Source organism: Lampris incognitus, chromosome 12, assembly GCF_029633865.1.
Source record: "Lampris incognitus isolate fLamInc1 chromosome 12, fLamInc1.hap2, whole genome shotgun sequence".
Lineage (NCBI taxonomy): Eukaryota > Metazoa > Chordata > Actinopteri > Lampriformes > Lampridae > Lampris > Lampris incognitus.
Genome location: NC_079222.1, coordinates 13127231 through 13140994, shown reverse-complemented (window position 1 = coordinate 13140994; position 13764 = coordinate 13127231). Strand labels below are relative to the sequence as shown.

The window sequence follows — 13764 nt, the reverse complement described above, 5'->3', positions numbered from 1 at the left end:
CAGCACATTCCAGTCTGTGTTTACCAGAATATATTGCTGTGGTGCCAACTGGCAAGTACATTTATCACCATAACAGTGATATTGCAAATGCTGTGGATAGAGGTGCGCTGGCACTCAAACTCGGTCACAGTATCCAAAGGTTACGCAAACTCAATATGGTATGTCAGTGGTGTTATACAGCGGTTTTCCACATCAGACGAGATCCCACTTACTATCCCATGTAAGTCCATTGAGGGCAGTTTTGCAGTGTTTGTTCCAGCCAGCAGGTGGGGAAATTTTCCATGGCCAGCGGCCTCTCTCTGCAACCCACCAATCCCCAACTCATCTCCCCCCACCCATCCCTCCTCTAGCTCTTTCATCCTATCCCTGATGAGAGGGGTTTCCCAACTAACTTCATTCCAGTCTACAGAAGGAGAGCATGTTTGGAAACTAAGAAAGGAACAGAAAGGGGAGATAGGAGCTGGGAGCAAGGGAAAAGAAAGGTCCAAGGCTATTTTTTTCCCCCATATGGTTAGATTACTTTTCAGTTGTGAGGATCTGCATGCGTATGTTTTATTTTGTTTTGTTTTTAAGGTTTAATGTTTTCAAGCGTGAATGTGATTGGAAATGCTTGTAGACATGGAAACACGACTGGTCACTGCCAAGCCTCTTCTCTTAGCCCTGCTTGTTACTCTTCGGCTACACTGTCAAGTCTTTGTCCATGGTGCCATGGACTTGTGCTATGATGGGGAAGGCAATGTGAGCCGTTGCATGCCCAAGTTTGAGAATGCAGCGTTCAACCGCTCTGTGCTGGCCTCCAATGTGTGTGGTTCCCCACCTGAGGACTACTGCATGCAGACCGGCTCAACACGGTTGTGTCATCAGTGTGATGCGGCAGACCCAGGTCTCAACCACAGTGCTAGCCTCCTGACAGACTTCCATTTGGACGACGAGCCCACATGGTGGCAGAGTCAGTCCATGTACTATGGCACTCAACACCCCAACTCAGTCAACCTCACCCTCCACCTCGGTAAGAGCAAAGCGCCGCACCTTTTCTACACTGTCTCTCCTTCAAAACTCTTAAATCTGAATCAGTGTAGCTGGTAATCTGCCCACTGTGCTTAGACTGAGGATTCCCGATAAAGTATGCATGTTCTTAGGGTTTATTTGTACTTATATGACCTAAATTTCCCATTTTAGTTTGCTTAAAATCTCTAAGACGATGAGTTAAGAATTTAACACACACTGCTGTTCATGTGCACTGCATTTGCTGTGCCTTGGGATAACATTTGAATTTGAATAATGGGTGTATCACTCTACCAGAAGCAGACAGTTTCCATTGTTGAGAGGTGTCTGGCAATCAATCCTTCTGTTGTTGGGATTTCAAGGCAATGCATGATGTATTTTTCTCACACTGAAAGAGTTTCAGTATTGTCAGTATTTCACTTCTACTTTTTTTTTTTGTTAGAGTCAACCACTTGAAATATAATCATGTGAAGTGCCAATCAGCCAAATAAGAAATCCCTAAAGCAGAACAATGCAGAAGAGCTATATCTCTTGGGGTACGCAGTTTGTATTCCTCCGTAATGACTCAGAAGTTTCTTCGGAAAACCCACTTTGCCCCAGACGTGGCTTAGAGTCATGCTGTTTGAGTAATTGCAAGCACACAGCTGAGAGGGCATGTCTGGGAATTTTGTGGGTTAGTAGTGGGAAAGGAGGGATTTTTTTTGTTTTGCAAAGAAATATTCACAACAACATATTCAGCAGACAGAGTGAGCTAAGAGTACAGGAAAATGTAGAAGATATTAAATCATAATCACTCACCACGGGTCCTAACCTTTTCACAACGCTTTCCTACCTAAAACCCTCGATAGCAGGGACAACAACACTACCAGATAAAGTTAAGGTGTTTAATATGATGGGAATGCTTTGAGAATATAGGACGAGGAGTAAAGGATAGGAACCAGTGTTAGCATCATGCTTTAGAGAATTATTGGTAGGCAACAGACCTTAAATGTCAATCATAATCAAATCCATTCTAACGCCGCACAACACAAATAATTTTCCCATATGTTTTCTCCTTCATGGCATGTTTTCCCAGTGCCAGCAACATCTATAATAAGACTTCCTTTCCTCATCCCATTCATCTCTTGCATTTGATATGTACATGCCCACACGCATCAGCCAGGTAGGAAAGATTGAGTGCCGACCTGGGATTTCTCCTGTCAAATCAAAGTACCCTCTCCCCGGCTCTGTAGATGTAACAAAATGCCACAAACGCACCCAACCCCTTGATACCTATAAAAAAAACCTTCTATTCGAAAGGAGAAGGAGAGGGAGAAAATGATAACAGGGACTGAAAATCTCTCTGTGGTGGCCATAGAGGAACTGTTTAAATCACATTGTGTGGGAGCATTAAGTGTCTTCATCAGTTGGTGGATATCGATTTCCAGCCGGCAAGGAGAGGTCTTGTGCTTTGTTTCTTTGTTGTCTGTAATCTCTGGCTATTTCTCTTTGGGAGAAAGGGACCGCCGCTACTACAGTGTTATGTCTCACATTGTTTGGAGAGTTTGTTTTTCTTAAATCCTTCTCAACACACACAAGTCTCTGCAGCTCATACTGAATAGGCATTTGCCCTTTCTCTGTTGTCTGCTACATAGACATGTTCTGTCTGATGTCTCTTTCTTGCTTCTGGATTCACCCTGGGCGATGGGAGGATGTTTATATTTATGTAACACATATTTCATGTAACTCCATATCCGAGAACCCCCATCGTATCTCTTTGGCATCTCTTTGGTCCATATTAAAGATCTATGGCCCATCTGGGGTGCTGCAGGGATATGTCTTCGGCTTGCCTGTTTTCTCTATCCCTTTCCAAACAAAACAAGCCCTCTCCGAGTGGAATGAGGGCAAATACAGGGATGATAAACACAGCGGTGAGATTCGGGGACACACATTGCAGCCAGGTCAGGATGGGTCCGTGCAGGGGAGGAAAGAAAAGGGGGAGTCAGGCTGGTTCAAGTGGAGTAAACAAAACATAATAAGGAAGAGGGAAAATAAAAACAGTGAGGGCTGATTTGCTGGTGAGGATTTGGGGTCATTTTTCCCACAAAGACTGAGAGGAGGACCGGAACACACATGCACATGCACATACACACACACATACACAAACGTGTGCACACTAGTTTAAACACACACACACAAACACACACCAACACACACACAACAACAACACACAATGATGTCTACAGCTGGTTCTCATTCAGTGCTGTCAAAGGGAAGCAACATCCTGCCTCAGACAGTGATAAAAATCTGCCACAGTTGGCATAAGTTCCTCACAGCCACATCATTCTGCACATTAGCGACAAATTCTTGTTGTAAAAGTTAATGCAAGCAACATTTGAATCACTTGCCACCCCCACATTAATAAGTAACAATTGGTCACTTATGTTTTACATAAAAATTGTATTCTAATGTATTATATTTCATTATAAATATAGTGTATTATACTTTATTATATCCAATTATAGCATATGATACCAATTACAAGTCCTGAAAGTTGCTAGATCAAATAAAGAAATGCCATATCATGAATTTGGTGATTAGAAGAATCCTAGCTTCCTTTTAAGTAATGTTTATAAATATTATGTTTAGAGTGCTGCCAACTAATGGGAGAGTGATATGGAAATGTCCATTCCAGAGGAAACATGGGATCTACTTATTAAGAGGATACACTCTTCCTCTTTATGCACAAGACATGGTGTAATCCAGTTCAAGGTAGTGCACCGCCTTCATTGATGCAAAGAGAAATTGGCTTTTTTTCCCCCATTGTTCTACCTACTTGTACTTTTTTTGGGCCAATTACCCCATTCTTCCGAGCCGTCCCGGTCACTGCTCCATCCCCTCTGCCGATCCGGGGAGGGCTGCAGACTACCACATGCCTACTCCGATACATGTGGAGTCGCCAGCCGCTTCTTTTTACTTGACAGTGAGGAGTTTCGCCAGGGGGACAAAGGACATGGGATGACCACGCTATTCCTCCCAGTTCGCCCCCCCCCTCCAAACAGGCACCCTGACCAACCAGAGGAGGCACTAGTGAAGTGACCAGGACACATACCCACATCCAGCTTCCCACCCGCAGACACAGCCAATTGTGTCTGTAGGGACCAAGCCGGAGGTCACACAAGGATTCGAACCGGCCATCCCCATGTTGGTAGGCAATGGAATAGACAGCTGTGCCACCTGGACACCTGGAATTGGCTAAAATTAACCAATATTAACTTCCAACATGTGACAGATGCAAACAAGCCACTGCCAGTCTCTTACATATTGTAGCGAATTCGGAGGGCAGCCTGGAACCGCCGCAGCCATGGGTGACAATGCTAGCCAGTTGACTAAAGGGTCTGACCCGTTAGCCAAGGGCTAGCAAGTCTACTTATCTGTGGTCGCTACACTACCCCCTCCTTCGGGAAGCTTCTGATGGCATCTCACCATCCCACTTCTGACACTGATGTAGCGAATTCAGAGGGCAGTGCGGGAACCGCCACAGCTGGGACGCTAACCTGAGTATCCCACACCACGGGCGAATGCGTTAACCAGTGGACTAAAGGGTCCGACCTGTTAGCCAAGGGCCATTGAGTCTATTTATCTGTTTACGTTACAATATGTTCTGGTCCTTCCCGAAACTAACTCAGTTCTGGCGTTCCATCTTTAAGGCCTTGGCCACTGTTTTACATTTCCCAATTGAACCTCCTCCCCTGAATGGTCGTTCCAGCTGGTGCACGTTTAAATGCTACTTAGGTTAATCTGTTGGCCTACACCGCTCTATTAGCTAGGAGATTGATACTGTTCAAATGGAAGGAGGCTTCCCCCCCTACTTTCGCATGTTGGAATGCAGAGGTTACGCAGTCACTGAAATTAGAGAAGATCAGATATACCATGAGAGGATCTATATCCAAATTCCACTCAGCATGGAAGCTCTTTTTAGACCCTGTGGATGATGCTCGGTTGGTGGCCAGGGTTGATGGGCTTACACGCTAAATCTCAACATTCTCTCTTCTATTCTCCTTTTCCCTTTTGCTCATTTATTTACATATTTTTAGTTAATGTTTCCCTTTTTCATTTGTTCATTTGATTTATGGTTGTTACTTGTTAATTTTGTTAGTTTTTTATGGTTTTATTTGATAAATCTTTTTTCGGGTGGCATGCTAGGCGGGGCGGGAGTGTGGTTGGGGATTTTGTATGGGTCTGTTGGGAAGGTGGGTGGGTGAGCAGTAGGAGGTTTGCTGTAGTTGTGGGTCGATTGGTTTGTGTTTGAAAATTGAAAATAAACCTTGTTTAAAAAATAACGGTTATTAGCTTTTCCTTTGTAAGACCGGAAATATTTGCTCATTGTCTTAAAAACTGTAGGTGTTACTGCATAATTGCTCATCTCTCAACAGTAGGTTTTTGACCGATTATTATCAGTCATAGGGTCATTTCAAGATTGGGTTTTCTTTTGCTCGCATTTCACATCACGTCCCGAGCCGGTTAACTGAATGAATGGCAAACTTATGAAATAAGTTCAGCCAATCCTCAGATGGGAAACTTGCTAAATTTACTGCCCAAATCATGCAATTGTTCTTAATAAAAGAAGTTGCTTTGTCCACATGTATAGAATCACATTCAAGTTCTACTTGGGAAATAAACTTTGTGATCTGAGCTGTGTTTTTGAATTGAGATCATTTCTGAAAACATCAAGACTTGTTTTCCAATTGTTCAACTGATTATTTAACCAGAGTCATTCAACTGGTGCTTATGGTCTCACACTTATGTGTTGACGTTCTCTTTTTTGCTTTATTACATTACAAAACACCTGATTAACATAATAATTACTCAAAGACACTGTTTAGTAGAGTTGATAAAGGCATTCACTTTGGTAGTTTAGCTTGGTTTTATGTGGGAAGGTGTCAGTTCTTGAGGGGCAACCTTTACCTCTTTGTTGCCCGAATAATCTCCTGATTTGTATTCATTTTCAGGGTGTACGTTCTCTTCATCTAGTCAAGCTGCTCAAAATTGGGTTAGACTCGGTCTGGATCATTTATTTAGATTGATAGACATTGCAGTATTTTCCAAGTATTCAAGACAACTCTACATTGGAAACATTTCTCTATTTTGCTGTGTGTAATTTTGTGGGGCCTGTCATATATATTGCATTTCTTAATTAGAATCCAGTTATTCAATGGTGTCCGGGTAGCGTAACGGTCTATTCCGTTGCCTACTAACACAGGGATCGCCAGTTCGAATCCCCGTGTTACCTATGGCGTGGTTGGGCGTCTCTACAGACACAGTTGGCTGTGCCTGTGGGTGGGAAGCCGGATGTGGGTATGTTTCCTGGTCACTGCACTTTTGCCTCCTCTGGGCGCCTGTTCAGGGGGGGAGGGGGAACTGTGGGGAATAGCGTGAGCCTCCCACGCGCTTTGTCCCCCTGGTGAAACTTCTCACTGTCAGGTGAAAAGAAGCAGCTGGTGACTCCACATGTATCAGAGGAGGCATGTGGTAGTCTGCAGCCCTCCCCGGATCGGCAGAGGCAGTGGAGCAACGACCGGGACGGCTTGGAAGAGTGGGGTAATTGGCCAGATACAATTAGGGAGAAAAGGGGGGTAAAAAACAACAATTATCCAGAGGCCTAATTTTGTGCCCACATAAACACAAATGAATACATACAATTGCACATTGTGAAAAGGAGTACAACCACTCCTGAAAGAGGATGATGCCATCATGTGTCATTAAACACCGTGCAGGAAAACATACTAATATGCTTTGCAATTAGTCTGCAATTCATCACAAGGGATCTGCAATGAATGTTTCATTCTCCTTTTCTGTCTTTTATGTTCTTTGTCTCAGTGCCAATAGGACTAAGCTCGCCTCATGTGGGGCACAAATGAAACTTAAATGATCTCTGGGCTGCTAAAGGAAAGATAACATTAGTGAGCTGGAGGGACGAGAAGAGAAATGTCTGGCTCTGATTTGGCAGAACAGAGCAATTGACATCATTACTGCTGTACCAGAGGATGGCATCCCCTCTATGAATGCTCAGCACCATGGCTAAGACCTTGTAATGATGCAGAAAAAGACACCAAAGACAGCATTGGTGAAGCCTGTTAAGAGTGCTTATAGCCGACTATCAGGCCTCTGTTGATTCTGTGTTACTTTTCAAGATGGATTCACTCTGACTCCAATTTGTGTCTGCTTAGTTAATCCCTCTTCAAGTTAGCCAACAGTTTTGGCTGAGGATATGTCTCCTTTCTAAGAAATTTGCTTGTCTGCTAGTTCCAAATTATTTGCACAATTGTTGGTAGCGTCTTGGGCGTATTTCTATAGAGTCAACGATGGGCAGAAAATCATTTGATAATACCTATTTCACTTGAGTTTATCACATAAGACTTGAGGAAACTCATACTCTAATTTCAGCCATCCACTCAAGCTTAACAATCTAGCAGTCACAAGTACTCATGCAGACTGCAGTATGCAGAAATACATACTTTCCTATCCTTACTTCTTATTTAATTGTGCCCAGGCTCATAAGACTGATCTTTCCATGTAGTATTCCCCTCCGAAAAAAAAGAAGAACTTACTCAAAAATGACTTGAGCTAGGTGCTTCAATTAGAACACAACACCAATTACTGTGCAAAACTTACCAGAGTCTGTTAAACCCACTCTCATGAAATTCTGAGTATTTCTCCTCCTTTGCCCAGATCTGCGAAACAGGAACTTCACTTCACTCCATTTTAAGTCTCAAAGATAGAGGCTGTAACACTGATTTAGGGTGTTAGACACCTGTGTTGTAAATCCCACACTACCAACCACACACATATACCTCCGTACACTCTCGCTCTTTCCCCCTGAGTTTTCATTGTGCCTCTGTCTCTAGGCTCACATCTCACTAATAAGTCACCAGAGATGTGTTAATCAATGGCATGCTTAATTCTAAAGACATGCTCATTCCCACGTCGAACCTGAGCACTGGTTTGTATTTTAGTGAATCTATCTGTTGGTTGACTAATTTTGTTTATACACCAGGACACAGTTGGTGTGCTTGGCATACTCATGAAATAGGATTACACTAAGATGTCTGTTGCTCGCCTGTTTGAAAACCAGAACGACTCAGGACCCATTTCAGACTGTGTTTCAATAATTAAATGAGGAACTCTACAGAGTCTTTTCAGTGATGTGATACCCGCCCATATGGGTGATCCTGTCATCTGCGACTACGATGTTTGTATAACCATACAGATTTTTTTTTTTCCTTTGACCTATTGTTCACTTCAGGGACCCATTATGCTCTGTATATTGAAAAAATAATCCTGGGTATTATTTTACACCAGTAGGCGTGACATTCATCTACCCTGCACAGAGGCAAGGGAAATTAAGTTGATCTCCTATTGTTGTCCTTTTTTTTTCTTTAATGCAATTATATCTGTTTCTCTTTCTGCCCCCTAGGCCCTAAACTATCATCATACAGTATTTGTCTCTCATATTAGCCCAATCTAACAGAATAACTTCATTCCATCTAATTCTTACAGCAATTATTTCTATTATTCTGCTTCATAGTACAATGCTAAGCCTATCTGTTTTCTATAGGGAAGGCCTTTGAGATAACCTACGTGCGACTAAAATTCTACACCAGTCGACCGGAGAGCTTTGCCATCTACAAACGTACCAAGGAAGGTGGTCCGTGGTTGCCCTACCAATATTACAGTGCCTCCTGTAAGAAGACCTATGGCCAGGATCCCAAGGGTTACATTCGACCTGGGGAGGATGAGCGGACAGCCGTGTGTACAGATGAGTTCAGTGATATCTCTCCTCTGACTGGAGGCAATGTGGCTTTCTCTACCCTTGAAGGACGCCCCAGCGCCTACAACTTTGACCAAAGTCCAGTGTTGCAGGTGAGCCTGTGTGTGTATTTATGTTGTCCATCGATTCAATATTTTAATTGAGTTAATAATCACGTGATAAGATGAGGTTAATCACATTTAATTGCAATTTTGAAACGTGTCTTAATCTAACCTATGTCATATGATTATTTTATTATTGCAACTTAACTGTTTGTAAAGACAAGCTATGGAAGGTTTTATTGGACTTAAATATTTGTAACCGACAGAAGACAATCCGCAAATATGTACCATGATCCACAAATATTTCCCTATCCACAAACATGTTTTTTTTGTGTGTGTTGTGCAAACGTCTACCCACAAAAATACAGTGATTTGCAAATATGCATAACTTACTCTCTAAACATGTATTTTAATTTCACCTAAAAATATTATAGGTTTTACAAATGTAAATAGCTTCACCACAACAAATACATGTAAAGTAATAGTTATGCTTTTGTGAATCCATTTGTACACGTGAAACAGGTTTTTCACAATTGTGGATCACTTCCTGTCAATTTGTGGGCCATATGACATTTGTGACTTCCCTCCTATTTGTTTGCGGATTTTTAGCAAATCTGTAGAAAAACACAAATGTGAGGGGCAGTTACTATTAACACCAGCAAGTGGTGACATTCCCTCACATGAGCTGATGGAACTACAGTCTGTACTGGAAGGGAACTCCCTAAAAACTTAGTATTTCACTCTGGAGTGGTGCCTTATGTCCTGCGTCAGAGTCTTGTGTGCCTGATGCGTGTTCTCGTCAGCTTGCATCGGGACATTTTTTGGATAAGCTAGCAAAACCGTAACCTAAAATGTTGTAAATTTACCTAATCTTTGCCTTAATCTTAACCTTAACCAAGATTAAACCTACAGGAGACCTCCCAGAAAGTTGAATCAGTTAATCTGGACACAACATTTACAGGAGACCTCACATGTATTAATAACTTCAAACAGATGATTTATTATTATTATTATTATTTTGTGATCATCAATTTACAAAGATACACTTGGGTTTTTGCTCCTTTTACTGCTGGTATGGATGCAACCGCCACTCAGCTTCCCTGCAGATTTTCAAAAGACTTAACTTCCTGTTGATAAATTCAAAATTGACCATCATAACGATATAGTGGAAAATATGTACAACTAAATAATATTAAATATATTGAAATTTAGATGAACTAAATTATGTCCAACGGCAAAAATCTACTCAGATGTGCATCAATAGATGCCCAGACCGAACATGCGTACAAGGCAGACTATCAGTTTCCATTGTGTAGATGTGAGACCAAATATACCAATTTGTACTTGGAGGGCATCAAATAAACTGATCTCATATTGTATGCATTTATTATTCAGTCTCTAATTTGTCATCAAGATGACACCGCGGACGGTAGTCTTGGTTCTGCGCTCTATAGTACTTTTTCTGTTTTTGTTCATTTGTTTAGTTTCCAGCACCCGCTCACTGATCCTATACAGCAGGGAAGAACATTTAAGCCTCCAACTGTCCCCTGGACAAACTGAATAGACTTCTTTACCGACTTTAACTGAACGTTTTAACTAATGACGGAGACAGCGAACGGGTAACAGAGCCGGAGTGCTTGTTAAACTGACAGCAGGGATTAAGAACCGCACTACTGTCAATTCATTTGGCGAATGTCCACTCTAGCCAACAAGATGGATGAACTCCTATTCATGAACAGGAAAAAAAAATCTTTTCCAGATCTTCAGCCCTGTGTCTAACTGAAACCTGGCTTAGTGGGCATATAACGGACAGTACACTTGATCTTCCGCTGTTCCAACTCCTTCAAACGGACTGCAAAACGGAGCTATCGGAAAAAACGGGGTGGTGGCATATGCTTCTACATAAATGAAGGCTGGTGTACGGCAGGGTTTTTCCTGGCTCAGAGTTGGCCTTTGGGGGGTGACCACGCACGACAGTAAGCATAATCGGTCTGCGTCGCGACTATGCACAATAGTAAAGTCAATGAGTCTGTGTTGCCTTATTTGACAGAAATCTATGCGTTTTCCTGTTAATTCTAACCATTTGATAAACAAAAATGTCTATTATGCTTGAGTAAATGAAACTCCAATTAACAAACTGGTTAAAAAAAATAATTTTATTACAACATTGTAAGGGGGAGAGGGGAGTGGGGAGAGGGGGAGGAGTGGGGTTGAGGGAGTGAGGTTGAGGCAGGCAAAGATAATTCATAATGGGGAGTTGGGTTGGGGGAGAGGGGAGTGGGGTTGAGGGAGAGGAGTGGGGTTGAGGGAGAGGGGAGTGGGATTGAGGGAGAAGGGAGAGGTTGAGGGAGAGGGGAGTGGGGTTGAGGGAGAGGGAGTGGGTTTGAGGGTGAGGGTGAGGGTGAGGAGGTGGTGGTGGAGAAAATAATACCGTAACGTTATCGCTTGGTTATAAATAAATAAAATAAAGGTGGGTGAGCAAACACAACTACAGTATGACCAAAGAGTCTTCTTGGCCACCCGTCATGGTCTTTTGATAGCTAACTAACATAACGTTAGCTTGCAGCAGGTATCGATACAACATAGCTGACTCTAGCTAATGTGAACAGCTGTTAACTCGAAAAGAAACTAACTAGCTAAAATTTATGGTGTGTTACTATAACAAATATAAAACATTCAGCTCTAAGACTAATGTAGATAAAGCAGGCCACCCAAATACAAACTATTCAGTCTTTTACAACAGTTTAACATAAAATGTTTTTTTCTCCCTCCTCTCAACTGTTTTTCAACAACCCCTTCTTTTTTCTCTGCAACAACAATACAGACAATACAATAATACGCAAATTCTTATTATTAAGAACGGCATGGTTATACATGTATACATATTTTATAGCCTAGCATTACTCATGATATTTATAAATTGAAAACAAGCTGAATTTAATTAATGTGCGCCTGTTGAGATGACGAGCATCTGGTGGGGGTGATTTCGGTCTATCGTAACTCTACTACACAGTCAGTGACTGGCAATCCAGAATGAAATATTTAGCTATACTCATATCAGTGCATAGAAAATAAGCTGAATTTCACTGGAAACTAACCTCTCAGGTGATCCGACTCAAAGGCTGTCTTCAAAAAAGCTCCGCTATCTATGTGCCGGCTGCCTTCTACAACAAGCGTCGCTGTCACTGAGCTCAAGCAGCGCTGTCACTCTGAGCTCACTCTTCGCAATTGCGGGAAATCTCCGACATGACACGAAATGGACCCATAGATATGAAGCCAGAATGTTTAAGATACTGATAACCTGTCTGTTAACTCAATTACTATTGGTCCAAACCACGGAAATTACAAGAAAGAGGGGCTGAATGGGCTGAACTTGAAACAAACTATTAAACACTTTCGGAGAGGATTTGAATTGCTATCTTTATTCTCAATTCTTATCGTTTTGGCGCTGGTGATTTTCATTTGGCCCTCGCTAAAACCTCTTTTGGGGGCACCAAAAATTCCTCTGTGCAGGAAAAACCTTGGTGTATGGATGTCATAGTGTTGAAGAAATCATGCAGCCCTCACTTAAAGACCTTTTTCATTGACTGTAAACCATTCTATTCACCATGGGAATTTCCATCATTAACTCTGGTCGGTGTCTATATCCCACCCCAGGCTTGTGTTAGAGGCATTCAAACACCTGGCTGATCACATTACAAACATGGAGTGCAAATATCCAGACTCCCTTCTCTATCCTTTGGGATTTTAACAGCAAACCTCAGCCACGAACTGCCAAAATACAGACTGCATTTTAAATGTCCCACCAGAGACCAAATCACTCTGGATCATTGCCACACAATATTAAAGTACACCTATCACTCTGTCCCCCATGCAGCCCTGAGACTCTGATCACTGTCTGATCCATCTTATCCCAACCCACAGGCAAAAACTAAAATCTGCAAAGTCTTTAGTCACAACTGGGAGGAAATGGGCCAATGAGTCAAAACCAGAGTTCCAGGCCTGCCTTGATCACACTGACTGGAGTGTTTTTGAGGATGCATCTACAGACCTGGATGAACTTACTGACACTGTGACAGCCTACATCAGCTTTTGTGAGGACATGAGTGTGCCCGCCGAAACTTTCTGTACCTTCAACAACAGTAGGCCCTGGTTCACAGCAAAACTCAGGCGGTTTTGTAAGGCCAAAGAGGAAGCCTACAGGAATGGAGATAGGATCCGGTACAACAAAGCCAGAAATACACTCACAAAAGGAGATGATCAGAGTGGAAAAAAGATGCTACTCTGAAAAGGTAAAAAACAAGTTTTTTTTTGCCAATGACCCAGCATCAGTCTGGAGAGGTTTGAAAGACATTAGTAACTACAAGAGACCATCCGCCCACACTGCAGAAAACCATCAACTGGCTGACAAATCTAAATGGGTTTTTCCTGCAGGTTTGATAAGCAAACTTTCACACCACTCACCCTCTCCGGCCACAACACACAACCAGCTACACCCCCTGCCAGCCCCTCTCCCCTCCCCAACGACCCCCCCAACCACTGAGCCACACTCAGGACCTGTGTTAAGGACGTACGCCAGCAGAGACAGAACATCAGGAAGGCACCGGGCCCAGATGGTGTGTCACCCTCCTGTCTGAAACAGCCCAACAGCCAAAGAGCAAAGATTAACGTTACTGTCCAATTACACTGTGATTTTACTTGAATCCCTCTCACTCTCTCTCTCTCACACACACACACACACACGCACCCACTCACATACACTCACACACACAACACATACTCAACTCTCATACATTCACTCGCTGATTGTAAATTCAACAGCTAATGATAAGGCGCGATTTGCTTTCAATTTTTTGATAAACTGGTGATGTTAGGGTTATATAGTTTAATGTTAATATATAAATTAAT

The 13764-nt window shown here is 42.5% G+C and overlaps 1 protein-coding gene across 1 annotated transcript in view; it reads left to right on the top strand.

The window, feature by feature from the left end:
* The first annotated feature begins 444 nt into the window (after positions 1 to 444).
* The window catches only part of lamc3 (laminin, gamma 3), a 168902-nt gene continuing 155582 nt past the window's right edge, over positions 445 to 13764 (top strand). Inside the window, exons 1-2 of the mRNA XM_056291207.1 lie at positions 445 to 1009; positions 8603 to 8907. Of these exons, the coding sequence (XP_056147182.1) occupies positions 607 to 1009; positions 8603 to 8907 (708 nt within the window). The 5' untranslated portion in view covers positions 445 to 606. The remainder of the gene's footprint in view (positions 1010 to 8602; positions 8908 to 13764) is intronic.